The sequence below is a fragment of the Centroberyx affinis genome, unplaced genomic scaffold (assembly GCF_046629955.1).
Source record: "Centroberyx affinis isolate AG114_WGS23_722 - 3 ecotype Tasmania unplaced genomic scaffold, CSIRO-AGI_Caff_v1 ptg000341l_1, whole genome shotgun sequence".
Taxonomy (NCBI): Eukaryota; Metazoa; Chordata; class Actinopteri; order Beryciformes; family Berycidae; genus Centroberyx; species Centroberyx affinis.
The window spans coordinates 13,615-35,931 of NW_027279015.1; the positions used below are offsets into that span (position 1 = coordinate 13,615).

Consider the following 22,317-nt stretch of genomic DNA (forward strand, 5'->3'; position numbering starts at 1 on the left):
TTCCCATGAGTTCACAGGCTTCCCACGAGCATTCAAGCTTGTCATGTAATCAACCAACAAAAGTGCCTAAGCACCTTTTGGTGGATGAATGATCCACGCTGAGACCTAAAACAGCCACCGGCTATTTACACTTGTCTCGGAGGGAACTAAATTGACTTTCCCAACATAAGTCAGCCTTTCTCTCTGGGGCGAACCCATAACAAATGGACAGACAGACGTGCCTCCACAGGTTTTCCCGCACTCACACATTGCCGCTGGTAATTCTAGCTCATGTGGTGTGGGCCGCGTCATGTGAGGCCTCTTTATCCAGGGTGCTGCTATGATTTTATTGCAGTCTTGATTAGGCACATGTGACTAACTGCAAACCCCTGTTGGCAATGGGTGAGCGCTTGGCAGAGAGCAGACGTCTTGTGGAGCGCTGAATGGTAACGAGATTCAGCCTCCCGGGTTCGCGCGGCGAGAGCCGCACGCCGGGAATTCGCTTCCTCCGGCCGCACGGAACAAAGCTGGCCCAACTCACCTCATTTCACACATAAACTGTTGTGTTTGCGTGAAAAAAAGAGACATTTTCATTCTGCAGGCGGTCTCCACTACCTCACGGAGGAAAAATGTTATCCCCGCTTTACTTCCCACGGAAAAACCGGCCAAGTTGACTTGGTGAGAGAGGGAAAATATTGGGGTCTTTTAAATGCAAAGATTCAGAGAGGGGAAAATGGAAATATGACCGTGCTCCTGACATGAAAAGCAGAGCACATCATGAGTCAATCATGATATTCCCGAGAATACATTGGACCTCGTTCCCTCTCTCCCCTGGACTGTTTTTCCAGGGGATAGGGGGGGGAAAGAAATGGAAAGAGAAACCGTTATGATTTGTATCATGATGAATGCCAACACAAATTGGGCAGAGGTTTTTTTTCTTCTCCCCGTTAAATCAACTGCTGCATAAAAAGACCCATTATGCATTTACCACATCAAAGGACCAAATTTCTATCATACACACTTCAGAGTGAGACAGCCAGGAAAAGAGAGAGAAATAAATGAAAGCAACCTTTTAAAACAATAAAAAGGGGGGTGGTGCTTTTTCAGGAATCAAAGCGAGGAGAGGGGCTGCGATGCTACAGCGCTCTTGTGTGGTCCTTGCTTCTCTGTCTCTCTCTCGCTCTCCTGGCTCTTCTCTCTCTCTCTCTTTCTCTCTCTCTCTCTCTCTCTCTCATTCTCTCTCTGTTGTGGCTCTAAGCCTATGAGCTGGCGTGGGCCCTTCCTTACAACACACCCAGCGGGGCTTTAAAAAGGCAGGGCCGGAGGTCTTCGCTGCCACACACACACTCTCTCTCTCTCTCCCTCTTGTGCCTCTTGTCTCTCTTGTCTCGGTGTGTTGTTCTGAAAAGCCGGCTGTGTCGACCTCTCCAGCCTCCAGGTTGCTGGGGTTAGGGATGCAGACCCCCAGGCTCCTGCTCCTCCTCCTGGGCCCCGTCCTGCTGGCCGCCGACCGGGCCGTCGCGGACAGCCAAGGTGAGGAGACGACAGAGTTGTTATTGTTGTCCGCGGAGGGGATATTAGTAGCGCTTTTGTGGGCGGACATTTGGACGCACAGGGCGGCGTGAGCAGGTAACCTCAGCCTCCGGGAGTGGGTGAGTAAGAGGTGAAGAGAGGTTTGCATGCTGGGAAAGGATGAGTGTGTGTGTGAGAGGGAGTGTGCGTCTGCCTCAGGGCTTAAACTTCTGCATTGGTTTGTGAGTAAGAGCTCAGGTGTGTAGGTGTAATGGAGGAGTCTGTGTCAGTGTCCGTGCACAAAATGTGTGTATGTATTTTTGTCTGTGTCCATTTGTTTATGTAAAGCGTTACGAAATGTTGGACGGACTGTTTGCCTTTCCGCTGTTTTGGTGCGTGGCCGGAGGAATGTTCCTTTTGGACTTCCCTCCCTCGCTGTTTGCCTGTCATCAGCGGGCGTGAACGGACAGCAACCGAGAGCGTCTTCTTCTTCTTCTTCTTCTTGTTTCTGTTTTTGTCACTTTGACGCCTCTTCAGAAACCCCCTCCTCGCCTCTCCTCTGTCCTACCCCAGGCCATGCTTGTATTTCAAAGTGTCAGGGAAAGACAGAGGGAGAGGGCATGTATGCACAGGCGCGCGCATGCACACACACACACACACACACACACACACACACACACACTAAAACAGATTTGAAGCTCTCCTATACCTGAGCCATTACCATTTGACACATACACACACACACACACACACACACTAAAACACACTTGAAGCTCTCCTATACCTGAGCCCTTACCATTTGACACATACACACACACACATACACTAAAACACACTTGAAGCTCTCCTATACCTGAGCCCTTATACCATTCCACACATGCAAACACCACACACACCCACACCCACACCCACACCCACACACACACATACACATTTAAATACACTTGAAGTTCTCCTGTACCTGAGCCCTTACCATCCCACACATGCAAACACCACACACACACACACACACACATACCCAAACACTATCACACACACTTCTTTTTCTCTACCTGTTAAACCTCTGAGATCAACCCCACATCCACACACACACACACACACATCCATCCCCTTCTCTTGTCTGTGTGTGTGTGTGTGTGTGTTTCCATGGAGCAGCGCAGTATGAGCGGGAGAAGGAGCCGGCCTACTGGGACGCTCAGGCCCGGGAAACGCTGGACGCCGCGCTGAGGCTCCGCCCCCGGGAGCACCGGGCCAAGAACATCATCCTGTTCCTGGGCGACGGTAGGTGAAGAGACACGCCGCCTCCAGATGTGGTCTCCTCCAGCAGCCTGGCACTCGGCGGCTGCACCGTCTAGCGAAAAGGATTTCTACGGCAATTAGGGGAAAGTTTCCATCTGGATCGGATTTGATCGGAGAATTTCTCGCAAATAATCGTCACTTGGGCGGTATATTAACAGCTGGTGAGGCATGAGACCAGTTTTTGTAAGGGGAGCCGTTTAAAAGGCACAGAGATTTAAGAGTTGTTTCCTGATAGCTGCCAGAATCTCTGCTCTTAATCAGACCTGCTTAGTTACATTTCTGGGTGGTCGTGGCTGGGTTTTCTTCACGTATCTTCCCCGATCGTGCTCCAATAATGCCGGCCAGAGCTTGTTCTCAGTTTTGTAACTGTGGTGTTTAGGGGAAAGTTAAGCGCAACAAAGTGAGAGGGGTTTCTTTAAAGCCGGTTGTGGGACTGAACGGTGGATCACAGGAAGAGAAAAGCGGGTCCCCAAATTGTTCTGGAGAAACTGATATCAGAAGCTAACATACAGCACATGTATTTTACACTGCCTAGGCCTTTGCAAGTCCCTGAAATGTGAAGTTGGTGTAATAGCAGTCTAGAGTATTACAATACATTGGTACGTTTTGTATTCTGAGTCAGTTTTGGGGTGTGAAATGATTTTGTTTGAAAAGGTAGTTCTCCTGGCAAACCACTGAGTTGAAAACCCAGTCCATTTGCAAATTGAATTCATGCTAATGCCCTTGCCCTCTTTTGACTTTGTTTACATAAGGATTTATTGAAGTCATTTTTTTTCACTCTGAATGTTACAGTCTGAGCTTTTTTTGTATTTTAATATGTATTCTGCGACTGTGAAAGGTTTATCCACATTTGTAATGTTTGCAAACACACAGCTGTATTTTGAGCTCTGTGGGGTCAAGAAACTTCCAGAATGTGAAACTCTTCCAAGAATATGAATGTGAATACCTCCAACATTTAAATGCTCAAATAAATTCCTCATGGTATCTTTAAAACACCAGACCAAACAGTATGTCTCAACAGGCTCAAAGGTTGTTATGTAAACAAACAATATGGGCGGAGCCTCTTGTTGACACTCACCTGTCACTCACTCTCTCCCCCCCAGGGATGGGCGTGTCCACGGTGTCGGCGGCTCGCATCCTGCGTGGTCAGATGGAGGGCGGGTCCGGGGAGGAGACGGTGCTGGCCATGGACAGCTTCCCATACCTCGCTCTGTCTAAGGTGCCAACAACACGGTCGACAACATATCCAAATATCCAACATGGGCTATACTGCAATTTCCAGTTTGCAAAAGGCAGTAGTGTTTCATCAAGCCCAGTCTACACCAGAAGAGACTCAGCTGTGTTTTAGTCGTCCATCTCTCTGAAAGAAACACTCTCAATATAATTAAAGGATAAGGTCGGTGTTTTTTAATGCATTGCTTACCGTCAACATATCCTATGCTCTACTCCCGTTACTTTCTGACTTCCCACGTACCGTTTTTAGCTGTCAACCCGGAAGTCATTGGCTCCAATTGTAAGCTGAAAACCTTTAAATACAGCTCACAAAGACATAGTTTCAATTTTAAAAATCCTTAACTGTTACCACGAAAAGTCAGGCTGTAGTTATTACCAAATCAAATTCAAATGGGAACAAATTGTTCATTACGCCGGGGACTATTTTCGGTGCTACGGAACTACTTTCCTGAGATCGCAAACGTGTTTACAGCCGGCTTATTAAGTTGTTTGAGGAAAAAGTCGGCCGGCCCGGTGCATCGTGATGATGAAATATGCTGCTCAGAGCAACAGCAAGCAATGCATTAAAAAACACCGGCCTTATCCTTTAACACTGTTTTCTGCTCTGGCTCTGCCTCAGCTCCGTCACACACACATCACTCCGACCTGCTCCATCTTTTTAGGCTTAAGGTCTATTTTTTTTTCTACCTACACGCCTAAACGCACCACTTCAGACCATCTGCATAGGCTTTACTCTTTAAATACCAGCATATTTGGTCTACTTTCTCTCTCGATGGTCACTACCTGAAAAATGGTTTTCTTTTCCATATTCCTTTTGGTTTTAATTATACGTATTCATCATTTACCAATGAATGAACATTCCGATTTATATTTTTATCTATTTTAACTTTTAATTGCATTCCTGCGGCAGCTTTGCAAGCTCAAATGTTCCTATAAAAATAAGTGAAATAGCTAGAAAATAAGTGAAATAGCTAAAATTTTGAGTTGTAGGCTATGCAACTCTGTGTGAGAGCGCTGTTCATTTTGCATGCATGTTTATGGTTCCAAACATCGCCTTCAAGTTTAATGACTTGAACTTAGTATTCAATGACATTAGTGGGATGATATATGCTGTACATATATCAATATTTGATAGGAAATATGTGCAAAATAGGCACACTTGATGATGTACTGTAATTTATGCTTGTGTATAGAACATAAAGAGCAAAAATAGAGCGAGCTGCGCAGAATCCCTGGACTACAAATCACATAGAGTGAGGAAAAGCTTTAATTTCATTCAAACAGAGCAAATCCAAAGCATTAACATACCACTCTGTTATCACAATGCCCATTTTGAGAATTTTTTTTAAGCGGTAACAAGAAAACTAAAAAACTGAAAAAATTAAAGTATAGTGATTCATATCCAAAAAAATCACAAAAGTAAAAAAAAAACCTGCATTATATCATCATTAACTTTAATACAGCACTTATTATAGCACAAAACACATTTTACAGACTGCTTCACAATTAAGAAAAACAAAAGCCACAGAAAAAAGTTTATGCAAGAAACAAATGGAAATATTTTTTGTTTAACACCATGCAGCCTTACTGCACTCTGTGACCTCTTTGCCTTCAGTCACACACACACACACACAAGTGCACACACCTACACACACACACACACACACACTCTTATCAGTGGACAGGCTCAGAGAACGACTCATGTCATCTCTGGGTGTTGTTAGATGGAGAGTGTGTGTGTGTGTATGTGTGTGTGAGAGAGAGAGAGAGAGAGAGAGAGAGAGAGATACTGCAAGATAATACGCCCATATATAGATGGGTGGGTCAGTGGCGAAGTGTGTGTGTTTGTGTGTGTGTGTGTGTGTGTGTGTGTGTGTGTGTCCATCGCTCACATGCTTTGTCCTCTTAACATGTTGCATCTTGCCTCATTCCATCCCACTCCAGCTTGCTTAAGTCCTCAAACATTTTGCAGGCAAAGAGTTAGAAGAGTGTTAAAGGGTTTAGCTAAAATCAACACTTTAGCTGAAAACGCTGACATTGCGGTGAAAGCAGGAAACAGTGAAAATAGACTCACGGTCAGATAAAAGTTAGATCCAGCCTCAGGGCCAAGCATAATCCCTCAATTGTTTTCACACTCGGTTAAACGCTGGACATTTTGGAACAGTGTCTGAATATCCAGTGTGTTTGCTGTGTGATCCAGCCTGCCTCACGTTCATCTGATAAGATGTTCTGAACGGCCCCCGAAAACAGTTTATGGGGACCACAACCCCGATACTCATGGTATTGCTGTGTTTTAACTTATAGAAAACCCACATTTCTATGTCTGCGATGACTATCTTTGTTAAAAGAGACCTTTGGGATCCTATATTTCTCTCTCTCTAAGACTATGGTTACACATGTTCTGTGCAGTTTCTAACATCTGATTATAAAAATTCTGATTTCATGAGATCACACCATTGTTCTCACACACTTGGCCTGCAAAATACGTGCTAGGTGTTGCCAAGCGTTGGGTTTATTTGAAGTAATAATTAGGGCTGTCGACTTTAACGCTCGCGATTAATCTGGAAACCTTAACGTGTTCATTTTTTTTTTAACACAAATTAATCATATTACCAAGTTTGCCCCCAACTTCCTCCCGTAATTCCAGCGCAGATGTTTACCTGGCTGAATTACTGAAAGGCGTGGCAAACGCAGATAACACGATGACTGAGGAGACATCCCCTGGTGTGCTGAACGGCAAATTTAGTTTTAAAAAGGTTTTAAAACGTTTTTTAAAGGCATTCAGTTTCTTAAATAGGGCCTACTCACTGTAGTATTCATTTGGGTGAGATGTTACTTTGCAAACAATTTACAGGCAAGCTGTTTACATTCACTTTGTAGCAGACGTTACTTTGTAACTGTTTATGTTTATGTGGTTGTCTGCTAATTAAGTCTGCAATTCATTATGGATGTTGTGGGCAATGCCAAGCACTCCCTGAGACTTTTTTACTCAGCAAATTAAGAGATTCTAATTCTAATTCAGAAATCACCAAAACTAAGCTGTTGTAGTAAAGTTGATGTTATAGTAAAGTAAAAAAAAAACTCTGATTCCTCTAACCAGTTTGTCATGCCTTTCTTTATTCCATCACCACACATGTATTTGTTTTATCTCCCCCAAAAAATACAAGTAAATATTAGTATTTTAAACTTGTGATTAATCACGATTAATCACAGCCTATTATTGTGATTAACTCGATACATTTTTTTAATCGATTAACAGCACTAGTAATAATCTGTGACATTTTCATATAAATGAATGTCCTTTTTGTTATCGCAAATTGATATAACACAAGTGATTCAACCTATAGCCAACCCCACTTTCTCTCTCTCACTGTGTTTTGTCTCTGCAGACCTACAGTGTGGATAAGCAGGTAGCGGACAGCGCTAGCACGGCTACAGCCTACCACTGTGGGGTGAAGGCTAACGCTAAGACTGTCGGACTCAGCGCTCACGCAGTCGCCTACGAGTGCAACACCACCTTCGGCAACGAGGTCTACTCAGTGCTGCGGCGCGCCAAAGCACAAGGTAACCATTGATGGAACAGGACCGATTCACTTAGACTCAGTATCCACTTTATTAGGCACACCTCCCCGTTTATGCATACAGCTAATAGCTATCATTGTGTTATTTAAGTATGATTATAAAGTAGGCAGACAGGGTGGAAAGGTTCAGCTACAATTTGATCAAATGTTAGAATGATTGATTTTGATTTGGTAGCAGATTCACCGTTTCCACCGTTTCAGGTGTTTTGGCACTATAGTGTCTACACTGCAAAAACTGACAAACTTGGTAAGATATTATCTTGTTTCCCGGACTTATCAAGCTCATTTTAGGATTTTTACCGGTTTCAACAAATTTTACTTTTTTTCAGGAGGATGTAACTTGTTTCAGGACATTTACTTGGTAAAAGTGAAATTGTCTTGGAGAAAGTTTCTTGTTTCAAGATTTTCTTCATTGTTTTATGATGATTTCTTGAAAGAAGTCATACTGTCATGTATTGAGTACCATATTCATTTGACAGCTTTCCATTTTTTTGTAGTGTAGAGTTTACTGAGAATTAAAATACCAGAGGTCAGAGGAGAAGATCTACAGAAATAAACTGTCTTTACATATAACAAATTTGTTGCCTAGTAAATAAAATAATAGTAATAATAAACTACTGTAGAATTGAAGCTTTTAAAATTGAAAAAGCAGAATAGGCCTATAAGCAGTCAGAAAAAATGTCATCGTTAACAAATCAATTGCTTATTGATTAATAAAAGGTGCAAAAACAAATAAAAGTAAATTAAACAACTCAAAGTGCATGGACAGTCATAAATATGGGAACTTTAACCCATAGATTAGACTGTGGTTAAAACTGCTAAAGCCCTGTATAACCTGTTAATCAAAGGGTTTAATGTTTTAACCAATCAGAACTATTGTCAAAGCTAACATAGATAAAGTGTGACACGTTTAAACTGTATGCACAAAGGGTATTTTAGCCAATAAAGTGGACATAAAACCATCAGCCGTCCTCAGTGACATCTAGAGGCAGTGATAATTAACTGAGGGACATTTTTAATGATTTTATGCATGATTACGTGACTTTACTATTGTTCTGCGGAACTATTTGTCACTGAGTAGATCCCAACCAGAGCAGTTTGGGGGTTCAGTGCCTTGCGCAAAGACACGTCTACAGTTGTTGAAGGATGGGCCAACGTCAATCATTCACCTTTCCCCATCCTGCCAACTTTCCAGTCACAAAGCCGCCGCTTCATCCTCTACTCCTCCGCTTCATTTGAGAAATTTTCCACACTTGCACTCATGCTATCGCTTAGTGTACTGTGTGATGGAAAAGTTTGACTTGCTTGGAATAAATTCTTATCTCAAGATATGCAATGTCCCCGCCTCATTATCTGCCTTAATATTAAACAATCATCTGATAAGCAAGTTCCCAGCTACCTGATCATCAGCACTTATGGGTCAAGGTTCACAATAGGCCTAGACATCATATAGCTTTAAACAGCATTCAGTTTTGTGTTTGTGTATCTTTGTGTTTTATGTGTTTGTGTCATGCTCTTGTTAGTATGTTTGTGTGCGACTGTTCAGTTTTGTGTACGTGAGCGTGTTTGTGATCATGCTTGAATCGGTGTCTGTGCACACGTGTCTATCGCTGTGCCATTTATAGCCAATACACTTAGCTATACTATCTTTATGAGAAATCTGATATTCACTATGTGTAGTAACATGATGTATGGTTTGTTTTTGGTGTGTGTCAGACTGCCGCAGTATGCCTTGAATTGTCCCTTTACACTGTATTTAAGGCAGGTTTTTATACAAACATTTCTCGGAGGCAGAGCTGCTCTGGATGCAGAAATAATCTCATTGTTTGAGTTAGAGCCTCAGAGAAATGTTTGTATAACTAAAACTCCAATCTGCATATTTAAGGTCCTGTGTAAATTGTCAATTTGTCTTCAATCAGACAAATTCCTGCACATTTCTTGTATTTGCCAATTAGAGCTGTGATTCTGATTTGTGTGTGTGTGTGTGTGTGTGTGTGTGTGTGTGTGTGTGTGTGTTGGTCAGGTAAATCAGTAGGCATCGTGACCACCACCCGTGTCCAGCATGCCTCCCCGGCCGCTGCCTACGCTCACTCTGTGAGCCGCAGCTGGTACAGCGACGCCGACGTTCCCTCCAGCGCCCGCCGGCAGGGCTGCGTCGACATCGCCACCCAGCTGGTCTCCAACGTTGACATCGATGTACGTAAAGAAGCAACGCGTTGCTGCCGTTTGACAGTTAAAATGTGAAGTTTTTCGTTTCAAAGTGACATATTCCCAATTTCAAAAAATGCCTCCTTCTCTTAACTCTTATAACTGATAGCACAAACATTGTAGCAAAGCGTGATACGTTTCAAAGTCCTTTGTTGTTGTTTTCCCCAGATGGTTATTGAGCAATTTGGAAATGAACCCTTCTGTAGTGTCACTTTACACGTTGCTCACAGGTAAATCAGATCAATTTAAATAAGATTTTTATCAGAGCCTGGAGTCACATTTATTTGCCAAGTCCAACGGGTGCACAAGGAATTTGACCTGGTTAAACGGTGCTTGGCACATAACAAGACAGTTGCACAATACAGGACTGACACACTGGGTGAAGAAGAAAAAACAGAACATGACCTCAGAGTAGAGTGCATACATACTTTCAAGACATACATTCAAGGCTAAAGAATGAAGTGATCTAATGGAACAGGGAAACTCAGTTTACCCACCATTAGATTTGTCACACTTTATTCATCTTTTTCATTTGATACAACTCCTTGGGATTCCAAAAATGCATTAAAGAAAGTAGTATCTAACTGATGTAAGCTGCATGAAAATGTTGTCTTTTAGAAAGTAAAACATACTCTAGTGTAGTTAATAATTTATGCACCTTTTGTTTAACTACTGCATCACTGTTTAACACATATTGTTGGCTTACTCAATGCACAGATTGTAAATCAGACTTGCTTATGGTCTACCTTATGATCTACACCAGTGATTCTCAACCTTTTTCATATTGAGGACCCCAGATTTAGTCCACATTAGAGCCACAGATCCCCATTTGATGAGATTTTGTCTCTCAGACCCAAATCTGAGAATATTTTAGGTAGAGAGATAACAGTGAAACTATCACAATTGTCATTCTTCTACATTCAATAATTGTATTAACTTCTTTTAAATGAAATAATGGTGAAGTTTAACAATTCATCAATTTGCTGGGGACCCCCTGGAACCCCCTAAAGGTCCCCTGGTGGTCCCCGGACCCCACATTGAGAACCGCTGATCTACACATCAAACATACACAGATGATGTGAATCTTGCTGCTGTAAACGCTCAACCTTTTCTACAAAGGCTGTAGACACATGGACACTCTGTTCCAAGAGCCCTGCTGGTTTTCACTCTAGTCTTTTAATCAGAGACGCTTTCACACCTAGGATCCACAATATGCAATATGGATATGGTTATGGCTGCAATATGGTTTCCTCAATGTATTGACTGTAATGTTCAATATAATGATTGCATTGTCTGGTGCCCCTATAAGGTGATTCTGGGTGGAGGAAGGATGTACATGACACCCAAAGGCACCCCGGACCCAGAGTACCCCACCTCCAACTCTCGCAAGGGGGATCGCAAAGACAGGAGGAACCTCATAGACGTGTGGCTGAAGGCCAAACCAGTAGGATGATTTTCTTTTGCTCAAAGATAAAAAAATAAATAAAATGACACATGCTTTATAATTCCTTACAGTAACTCATGTATGATTTTGTTGCCCACATATTGTTTTTCTGTATGTACAATGAAAGGCCACTGAAGCCACTCTGAAAACTCACAGTTGCTCTACAGTAAGACTGTGGAAGTGTCTGTTCTGGTTACTGATAGAAATTAGTTTTATCTTTTAAGTCAGACAAATGGAGAAAATCAGTGCAACCCGCTGATTTTGGCATCAAGACTGAATATTCATAAATCATAACTGTGGTTTGGCTCCATAAATGAGGCCTAATGTGTCAATTATTGGCAAATGTCGTGAGATAAATAGTCACAGATGTATTTGTCTTGTTTGTGTTTCAGAACAAGAGGTCTCACTATGTTTGGCACAAGAGGCAGTTTGATGAGATCAATGTGAAAACTACTGACCGGCTCATGGGTTAGTATTGGTATATACAGTAGAGGCCATAACACAGACAGATAGTGGGTCGAGCAGATAGACCAACACTCATGAACATATAGTATATCTGCGCACACACAAACACACACTCACACATACACAAGACAGACAGACAGTAGATAGGGCAGATAAGCAGGCAGAAAGACGCCCACATGACACAACACACCATACAGAATCCGTAGGCAGGAATTTGTTTATAAAGTGATGTCTCTTCAGCGTTCACAGTAAAGAAAGAGTTGGGTCGGTAGATATTAGTTTTCTGCAATTTATCTTTTTCCATGTAATAATACAAAGGCCTGGAGCCAGACAAAACAAACCAGCAACTATTACAGCGCAGACCGACCCACAACACACACATACATGCACGTACACGCGTGTTTTGTTTTTTCGCACCATTCTGTGTAAACTCTAGAGACTGCTGTGCGTGAAAATCCCAGGAGATCAGCAGTTTCAGAAATACTCAAAGCAGCCCATCTGGCACCAACAGCCATGCCGCAGTCAAAGTCACTGAGATCACATTTTTTCCCCATTCTGATGCTTGATGTGAACATTAACTGAAGCTGCTGACCTGTATCTGCAGGATCTTATGCATTGCACTGCTGCCACATGATTGGCTGAATGGATAATTGCACGAATAAGCAGGTGTACAGGTGTTCCTAATAAAGTGCTTGGTGAGTATATGTACCATGGGATTCCAGTAAGGTCGAGACAGCTCTAGTATTTACAGCAAAGGTGTGAAAGTACAGTGAATTCACAAATGCATATCTGGTATTATCACCTCTCACTACAGCCATAAAAGCCTGAGCACTTTGCTGTGATGATGAGTACAACAGTAATGCAGTAGGCACCACCAGACGCAGCCAAGTTTCTGTTGGCAAACACTGAAGTCTCCAGATTCATCATCACTGTGGTATTATTGCTTTCATGCATCAGTCACCAATGGATATGTACTCTCTGAAACCTTTTCTCCACAGAAGTGTTCCTACATCTGAATAAAAAAGAGGCAAAAGGAAGAGCGTTTGCAAACTAGCTCTCTGGTTACCACCAAAGCTGGTACTGCAGCCAATAAAGCCTCATGGAAATTATCATGAGGTTAGAATGTGTCTTGGACCAGTCGAATTTGCTTGACTGCAGCTAAGCCTTGTATAGGCTACACAAGCATAAAGCATGCCATATTGATTAGAAGGGGTTTTTGGGGTATTCAGTTAAATATACATTAACTTCTCAATGTGCAGGGTAAGTGTGGAAGCAATGTCAAGGTAGTGTAAGTGTTCAGTAGATGAGAATTAGGTTTCTGTGATGGAAGCTGCCCACTTAATAATCCCAGTCATACCCTGACATACCCACACAATCGTCCCTACACCCCTTGTAACATCTAAGTCAGGTCAGCCTCTTAAATTTATTGGTTGAGTTAAACCTCAGTGGGCGGAGCCAAAGAACCACAGTTTATCAGAACGCAAGTTAGCTAACTGGCATACTTGGCCAAGAAGGAATATAAATAAAACATAAATGCAACGACTTTTATTCATCCCTTCATGATCACAGAATTCACGATCTTGGAAGGTCAGCAGCTAGCTAACCAGCTTACCTAGATAGCTATATGGCTAGTTTGAACTTGGAAGGTCAGCTAGGCTAACTAGCTAACATTGATAATTAAGTATGACAAGATCGTATTTTTTCAGTTAGTAGCAGAGTGCTAGGCTTCATAATATTAGCTTTGTCCTCTCTTATCTCTCGCCTTTATCGCTGGGCTTCAGTCTAACATTATCTTCGCCAAAACACTGTGGTCCTTTGGCTCCGCCCATTGAGGTTTAACGCAACCTATAAGATTATTTCTGACTCGAGAGCAGCTCTGCCTCCAGGAAAAGTTTGTATAGGCTAACTAAAACTCCAGTCTGCTAAATAACACATCAGTATTCAGCACGTGTATTGGTATATGCCATGAACAGCTTTGCCACAATTTTTTTTCTTTCATTTTGCTTTACCTCAAAATCTCTCTTTCCTTCCTTCTTGTGGTTCCAGGCCTGTTTGAGCCGAAGGACATGAAGTTTGAGGTTTTTCGGAACAGCACACGTGACCCGTCCATTGTGGAGATGACAGAGAAGGCCATTCAGATCCTCAGCAAGAACCCCAAAGGATACTTCCTGTTTGTGGAAGATAAGTACCACCATGACAGTAAAGCTGTCAGCAGTATGGCTCTTTAGGCAAACCGCCACAGTAACTGATGGCAGACAATATGTAACTGTTTAGAGAATCAAAACTTTAACCATTCGTTGTAAATGACAACAATATCTGTACAAAGTGCAACTTAGAATTTCACTAAGCATATTCTTCATCAGAAACATAATGCAGTATCAGAAACACATAACTGTAATTTTGGTGGTTTTCTCACTTGAAGGTAACGTGGTAATTTATGCCCGAGTGAGTGCTACGACACCTTGAAACCTGTTAAAACCCCATTGTAGGATTTCCAGAATACAGTATCGTCATCAATGCAAAGTCAGGCATTCCTTCATTGATGTCTGACAAATGTACTCAGATACTTGAATTTTACCAAACAGCAGCGATATACCAACATAAAAACAAAAGCACAAGAAATGTTTTAATCTTCAAATAGCCTATATTATGGCTCTATAAGCACAAAACAGAACAAAACTGACACCCTAGCAAACAAGCCCTTTTGGGGCCCATGTGTGACCAGTGCGAGCTCACAACATTAGTAGCACACACCTGGCTGCGTTCCAAACAGGCCTACTAACTGCCTTTACACATCCCAAGCAACATCAGTGGTCGATTTGTACACAAATTTCAAGGGGGATGGTGGGATCCTTATGGAGACAATTTGATAGTGGCGACAGCATGGAGGGTAGGGGACCAGATGTTGACCCTTTTGTTTATATTGTAACAGCACAAACGTAATGCTATATTCAAAAGACATGCAAGTTAGGGATGTTAGGTATCAGATACTCCTGCCAATGCCCTGAACCAAGGCACTGTTCTCAGAATTGGTCCCTGCGTTGCACTGTGTCTGCCCACTGCTTTTAAGTAGTTAGGATGGGTCAAATACAGAGGACAAATTTCCCCACAGGGATCAATAAAGTGTAACTTAACATAACTTAATACTCATGGCACTTTTATCTTATCCAAACTTTAAATTTATAGTTATCAAACCTCTACTCATGCTCGCTTTGTCATCCTCTCCTGCTTGCTTTGCCTCTGCTGCATCGTCTCTTAAAACATCCTCCTGGCTATCATCTAGGTCGAAAATATAGACTAGTCAATAGCTTTTCAATGATGGCCAAATAGGCTACTTCGTACAAAGGAACCCCTACTGTGTGTGTGTGTGTGTGTGTGTGTGTGTGTTTACATTTGTTTCAGCCTTAGCAGTTATCCATTTCCTTTACCATCATAGATTACCACCCAAAGTAATCAAATTAGGGCCACTCCACAAAATTCAGCACATACTAGCGCTGTAAACACCTTTGTGCTCTAAGTCCTGTGATCCTTAGTCAAATTTTATTTGGGCTTACGTGAGAACGACACACAAAGGGCTTCCTCCCTTTGACGGTGACTACCTGCCACTTGAACAACAAAATTCAAACTAGGTTAATCTTGACTTCCCGTTTATTTTGTTGCCTGGCAACATCCCGCTGTGGATGAAATGTAGTGAAATGTATTAAAATGTCAACTAGCTATCTGATCTCTGTTTAATATCTGTTTCTCTTTTTCCCCACTTCAAACAGTGTAGGCTAAATTACAGAAAATAATCACTATGACTCCTGACGTTTCTCACACCTGTAGTCCTGCAGACCTACCTGCCCACCAGCCCATTTATAATAGCCAAAATAATATCCTCAAGGTGTCATTGCAGATTTGCTGTGCCATCAACCAATAAAAAAACATGCATCCGTATCAATGCAGGTGCATGTGACCCCCCGTCCTCGGATTTGCTCTAAACTCCAGATGTGCTATATTCATTAAAATGATTAAATATCAATAATAAGTGGCTTACACATTTCTTGATTAAATGATATCTTTGTGCCATAAAGAGGGATGAAAGGGGGATGGCAGTGTTACAAAGGGGATGGTTTTTGACAATTTTCATTTCAAGGGGGATGGCATCCCCTCACATCCCTCCTCAAATCGACTACTGCTTATGTAACATGTTTAATGGGATTAAATTATCACTTTTATATACAACAAATGCATGATATATACTGTAGATAGTTTTTTTAGATGTAAAAATTCAGAGTTTGCAGAAAATATCTCGGAAAAGCCTTTTCATTTCATGTCATAATACAGTTTTATTTATTTATTTATTTATTTTTGCTGTTAGATTAAAATGTATGCACTCTCCCTATGAGTTTCTATTAAAATACTGTAAATGCTGCATTTATGCTTAATCAGTATTCCCTAAGATGTTTTATTAGTCAGTTTGAGTCCAGATGTCACATGCTGGAATTGACCATGTGGGAAAATACCATTAAAATGTGGTACATTACCATAGGACATGCAGTGTGTGGTAAATATATGGTACATTACCATAAAGCGTGTGGTACACTACCACAGGACATAGTGTGTGGTAAATCTATGGTACTTTACCATAAAGCCTGTGGTAATGTACCACAGAATTTGTTTGTCCTGTGGTACCAAAATTAAGTACCGCAGGAATACCACAGCAACATTTTCAGGTACCACAGGATTTTTTTTTTTACAGGGTTTACATCCAGAAATTCAAATGACTCTGAGTCATTTCAAAATGCAGATTATGTGCGTAGCCAGTTTTAATAATACCATTACAGAAAGCCAGTATGGGCTTTCTATGGGCTGCCCACACCTGGGAACGCCCACAGAAAATCCATGCGGGCCCATAGGTGGGAAAAGGGTGTGGGCCCTGCATGGACAAATCCACAGTGGGCCCCAATGGGCTTTCTGTGGGCTTGCCCAAGTGTGGGCAGCCCACAAAAAACCCATACAGGGCCCATAGGTGGGAAAAGACTGTGGGCCCCGCATGGGCAAAACCACAGTGGGCCCTTGTGGGATTAGAGTGGGTTTGCCCCAGCCCACACTGCCCACAAAAACCCCACAGTGGCCCCGCAGGGGCTTGTTTGCTGGGGCCTCATTTAATGGTTTAATTTTGTAAAACATTTTCCTTTGTTAAAATTATTCTAGTGAAGTGTCTAATGTTTTGAGCCTTGTCTAATTCACTGTCCCATTGTCCTCCGTTACGAGGGAGAATTGACCACGGCCACCATGATGGCATCGCCAAGCTGGCGCTGACAGAAGCTGTGATGTTCGACCGGGCCGTTCAGCGAGCCTCGCGGCTAACCAGGGAATGCGATACGCTCACTGTAGTCACCGCTGACCACTCCCACGTCTTCACCTTCGGTGGGAACACGCCCCGAGGGAACCCCATCTTTGGTACGGTCCAAGACACAGACCTTCAATGTAGGCCAGAATCAGAATCACCATCAGAACCAGAATCAGAACTCAGAAGGACTTTGTCTTGGTGCCATTTATGCAGACTTATACCATGGTCTGGTTGAATACTCGATTCTGATTGGCTGCAGGGTGTCCATTAATTCCTGATAATGGCCACCTACTAAGTAGTTCCAGTGAAACTGTCTGTTCACCGTTCTAAATTAATGCGCTGGCTACGTAGTATCAGCCTGTATCTAAAATGAGTAAACATAGCATAGAGCCTCATCCTCTGAACGCCACAGGATAACGACTGTAACACAAACTGCAAGAAATACACTGCCCCTCTGAACTTACTGATACTTTGTATCACATATGGTAAGCGATCATCTCACATCCCATTCGCTATTCAACTCGCTACTTCAGGCTGCGGCCGACAGTACACATGGCCTATTTCATTTGTTCGTGAAAATCTTGATATTGATTTGGGGACAATGACATGGCTGGATAGCTAGCTAGTCTGGTTGTTAAACATACTGTCAAATTATATTTACTGTTTGTCAACCGAACACATACAGCTCACATTGACACACATAACGTAACACACCCTCTGGCGGCCATATTGGAGGTCATCAGCTCTTTGGCAACAGTGGTTAAGAACAGCCGTCTGAATAGAAGTGATTCATTTCTGTGCTATATTTGATTGGGGACTGATCATTTCGCAACTGATACATCTGATAAATTTTGGTTTACAAGTCAGCTACGTACCTAACCATAGTATCTGGTCAGCTAACCATCACTGTCCTGTTGTTAACACATCTGATATGCACACTAGCTAATGTATTTAGTAGAAAATAGCAGGAAGTGGCTAGTAGTCGCATGTTAACAGTAACATCAGTTGCTTTGCTCAGTTAGGACAGTTAGCTGGCTAGTTAGCTAGCTGTCAAAGCCAAAAACCAGGTGTTTGTTCAGGTTAATTGAGCTAACTCTTTGTTACGCAATTCAGTGTTTGGGAGTCAAAGCTAGGGCTCAAGATAAAATAGATTACTGTTACAATAACCTAAATTTGGAAAAATATCTACCTTATCAGACTATTCACTTTTACTTATACTTACTTATCATTACTAAATTGACCTATACACCCTCAACACAATCATTTCTAAGTATCTCTATTTTTGTAGCCTGGTTGTTATATTTAGCCATTATTAGCACACAGCCAATTCTCAAATGGACCTCCAGGGTGGCATCAGACGGGGTTGCTAGATTTGTGACACAACTGCATATGCCTTGAGATAGGACATTGACCATCTTACTCTACAAATATTTATTTATTTATTTATTTATTTACTAATATATGTTCAGCATTCAATCTCTTTGAATCCCCTACAATGCATGAATGTAGGTCATACAGACTGGATTTTAACTCAGGTCTTATACCGAATATCAAATATGTAGCAGTCCTCCAAAGTTGATGCCAAATGAAACCTGACCTCAAGAGAAACACACAAGAAATAGAAAAAAAAATACCTAAAACAAATCTAGATAAAAAGATAAGACACAGCTAAATGACAACAAAAAGGAAAACCAGTAATGGTATAACAACAACTAAATGAATGGGCAGAATGACTGTTTTCCCTTTTTTGCTCCAATGTGGAATTATAGCCTACCTGTTATTACTCACCTTCACCACCATTGTTCGTCATTCAGGTTTGGCTCCGAAGAAAGCCGATGACAAGATGCCTTTCACCAGCATCCTGTACGCCAACGGCCCCGGTTATGTACACATAAACGGAACCAGAGGGAACATCACAATGGTGGATTACTGTAAGTAGAAACTAATGTCTTTCAGCTGTGGCGCTAGTGTGTGTACAGTTGGTGGTGATGCGTATATAGACAACGCGAACTGATGTGGTTTATGGATGACTCATGCCTGTGTTTTTCTGTGGAAAGCATGGATGAAATATAATGATTGCGGCGTTCAGTGTACTGAGTTGTACTCTGTTCTCAGCGTGTGCATGTAACTTTACTTACGTAGGCCATTTGTGTTTCTTTATGGAACATCGGACACTGATGATCCACTTCCACCTCCTCCTGTTCTGCACCATTCGCTTCAGTCGTTGCATGAGTGTGTATACAGTAATCTGGAAATACCTCTATCCTGGGATGAATTACTTTTTAAAGTCAGGATTTATGCCTTTTTGAAATTGACTGGCCTTGCCTTATGCGTTGGAACCTGCCCTAGTTTTGTCCCAGAAGCGCAAACTCCACCCAACTGGCACACCAGGGAAACCAAAGCAAACACTCAATTACAAATTGAAGAATTAATTTCCAAAATAATATATATCCATCTGGAAAAAGGAGAGATCCAAGGCACTCCAAAAGTCAGCCTCTGTACCCTGATGAAGGCCGATGAAATCAGGCAGTAAATGTGCTATCATTTTCTCAACAGGATTGAAATCACTTTCTGCATTTTATAAGCACTGTGTTTTGATTTTATTTGGTAAATGACCAAAGGTTTGGGAGCATGTATTAAAAACCCCAACCTTGTTGTGACAGCAGATGTTAAATGCCAGTTAAAAGTTAGAGTGACAAAGGCTCATTTTATCTGAAACACATTGGTCAGTTTTAACTTTTCAGATTGCCTATGTACAATAACACTAAAATAAAATAAAACTTTTGCTATTACAACAGTGACAGTGCCTCGAACTCTCGTTGGTTTAATTTTGTAACTTCTATCATTCCGCATGTTTGTGTGTCTGTGTGTGTACATGTACATTTTCTAACAGTGCATATTTCATTTTAGAGCAAGGTCACACTTTATTTGAATGCTGATAATCAACTTCATATCATGTGTGACTAAAAAGTCTACTAAGTTTCAGCTGATATTCATAACAGGGTGAAAAGCATTCTATAGATATTCAGTGTCTGAACTGGGGTTAGTTATGGGATTGGGATTTGGGTTAGGCTGAAATCAGGGTCAGGGTTACATAATCTGTAGAGATGCAGCAAATAGGAAAATGATTGCCTGGGTCCAAACCTTTGAATCCGCCCACTACACCGAGTTGAGTGATCCTGGTCTGGCATCGTGACATGAAACAGTGGTTTCTCGGTTGAAAAATGATCGGTCCAATGAGCGCCGGGGGGGGGACTAACGATTAGCCAATCAGCGCCACGGGCGGGACTAACGCCGTTGTCAAGCTGTTGTCAAGCTGTGCGCCGGAACCAAGGAGGAGTAAGAACAACAATGGCGACCGCTATAGACAAGATAGACGCTGCTATCGAGGCTGTTCTAAATCCATTAAAAGTCGTCGTACTTTGTTTTTACTTCGCTCCGTGTTGTCAAAGATGCTGTATACTTTCTGAACCGTCTCTGGTGTTGTCATGGCTACGCATCAGTGTCGACTTAAAATGTCTCTAGTGATTGGTTAGGGAAAATCGAATCCCCCTCCCCCACGGAAATCGGTTAGAGTGGAGGCAATGTCAGACTGAAGATGGAAATGGAGTGTAACGAGTTGACAGTTTTGTCGAAATCAGGCAAGGAAAATGACACTCTGCTGAACATCTATCAACTTTTTGTCACCTGATAGCTGAGAATAAAAACTTTACCTGATAGTTGAGTATCAAAACTCTTCAGTTAACCAGTGTGGTTGAACCGTCCTCTCTCCCCTCCCCAGACGATGAGGAGTACATGCAGCAGGCCGCCGTCCCGCTGGACGCCGAGACGCACGGCGGGGAGGACGTGGCCATCTACGCCAAAGGCCCCATGGCCCACCTGTTCCACGGGGTCAAAGAGCAGAACTACGTGGCTCATGTCATGGCGTACGCCGCCTGCCTGGAGCCCTACACAGACTGCCCCCCCCACCCGCACGCCTCCGCCGGGTGTGTGAACGCACTCTCCGGCCCGCTGCTTGGCTTGGCCGGTCTCCTCTGGCTGCTGTTCAGATGACCGTACACACTCGTGAACACACACATACACACACACCAGGGTCGGGGTCAATTCATGAATTCAACTCATCAATTCCAATTGAACTGAGGATTTGGAATTTGAAAAAAACTACAGGAAACAGATTTTGAATTAAACTGGAATTTCAGGAAGTTTAATCTAATTCAATGAAATTCTGTGAAATTCCATGTTTTTTTGTTTTTTTTTACCACATATCTGAGATTACATGTAGTGTTATATATTATCAATACTGAATATCATAAAATGTTAAAGGTACCTTTCAGGTGGTATTTGATGCATAACATGTAATCGTAATACATACATTATTATTTAATTTATTTGATTGATTTCACTGTCTTTTATTTGATTCATAATGTTTGATTTATACAGCAATGTTTACAACCTCTGGAATGTCATAGAATTTAATGGAATTCACTTCTGTTTCCTGTCATTCAAATTCAATTCACATTTTGTTTCATTAGAGCTGAGTGACATTCCAATTCCAATTCCAACTCCAGGAATTGAATTGGAATTTACCATGCGTTCGCAATTCAGTTCATGAATGGCCCCAACCCTGACACAAACGCACACACACACACACACACAGTGTACACCTATGCAGGCAGGCTATGCATGCAAAAATGCAGGCATGAACATGCACTCGCACACACAAACATGTATGCATGCACACACACACACACGCATACACACTCACTGTATGTACACAGTCTGGTAAGCCAGTATGCTTGAAAAAATCCAGAGATAAACATGTATGTGTTCACAGACACTCAGACACACCTGTGCGTGCGCGCACACACACACACACACACACACAGACACAAGCTGGTAGCTTAGCATGCAAAACTGCAGTCCTGAACATGCATGTGCTATCTCTTTCTCACATACACACACACACACACTGCATACATACAGGCAGGCTAGTATACATGCAGACACGAACATGCTCTCTCACACACAAAGACATTTTTCACAAACACTCCATGCAGCTGCTGTCATTGTGGAGTCATCAGCACTTATTGTATAAGGGCTATTTCCAACCAGTATCATTGGGCATTGGGATTCCAGCGGGCTGCAACGCACCCTCATCTATGAACTGATTAAATATAATGAGACACCGACAGTGGCTCCAGAGACTTCAAAAGTGCAAGTCATGAGGCGTATCAGCCCGTCTGATGAAGCAATTATTTCCA

At 42.2% G+C, this 22,317-nt stretch overlaps 1 protein-coding gene across 1 annotated transcript; it reads left to right on the top strand.

Annotated features, from left to right (window-relative positions):
* The first annotated feature begins 1,352 nt into the window (after positions 1–1,352).
* On the top strand, positions 1,353–21,321 carry alpi.1 (alkaline phosphatase, intestinal, tandem duplicate 1). Its single transcript, XM_071515333.1, has 11 exons — positions 1,353–1,512; positions 2,647–2,772; positions 3,894–4,009; positions 7,413–7,587; positions 9,628–9,800; positions 11,122–11,256; positions 11,649–11,724; positions 13,768–13,902; positions 16,975–17,166; positions 18,871–18,987; positions 20,838–21,321. The coding sequence occupies exons 1-11, from the start codon at positions 1,434–1,436 to the stop codon at positions 21,107–21,109; spliced, it is 1,596 nt and encodes a 531-aa protein (XP_071371434.1). The 5' UTR covers positions 1,353–1,433; the 3' UTR covers positions 21,110–21,321.
* Positions 21,322–22,317: the final 996 nt, after the last annotated feature.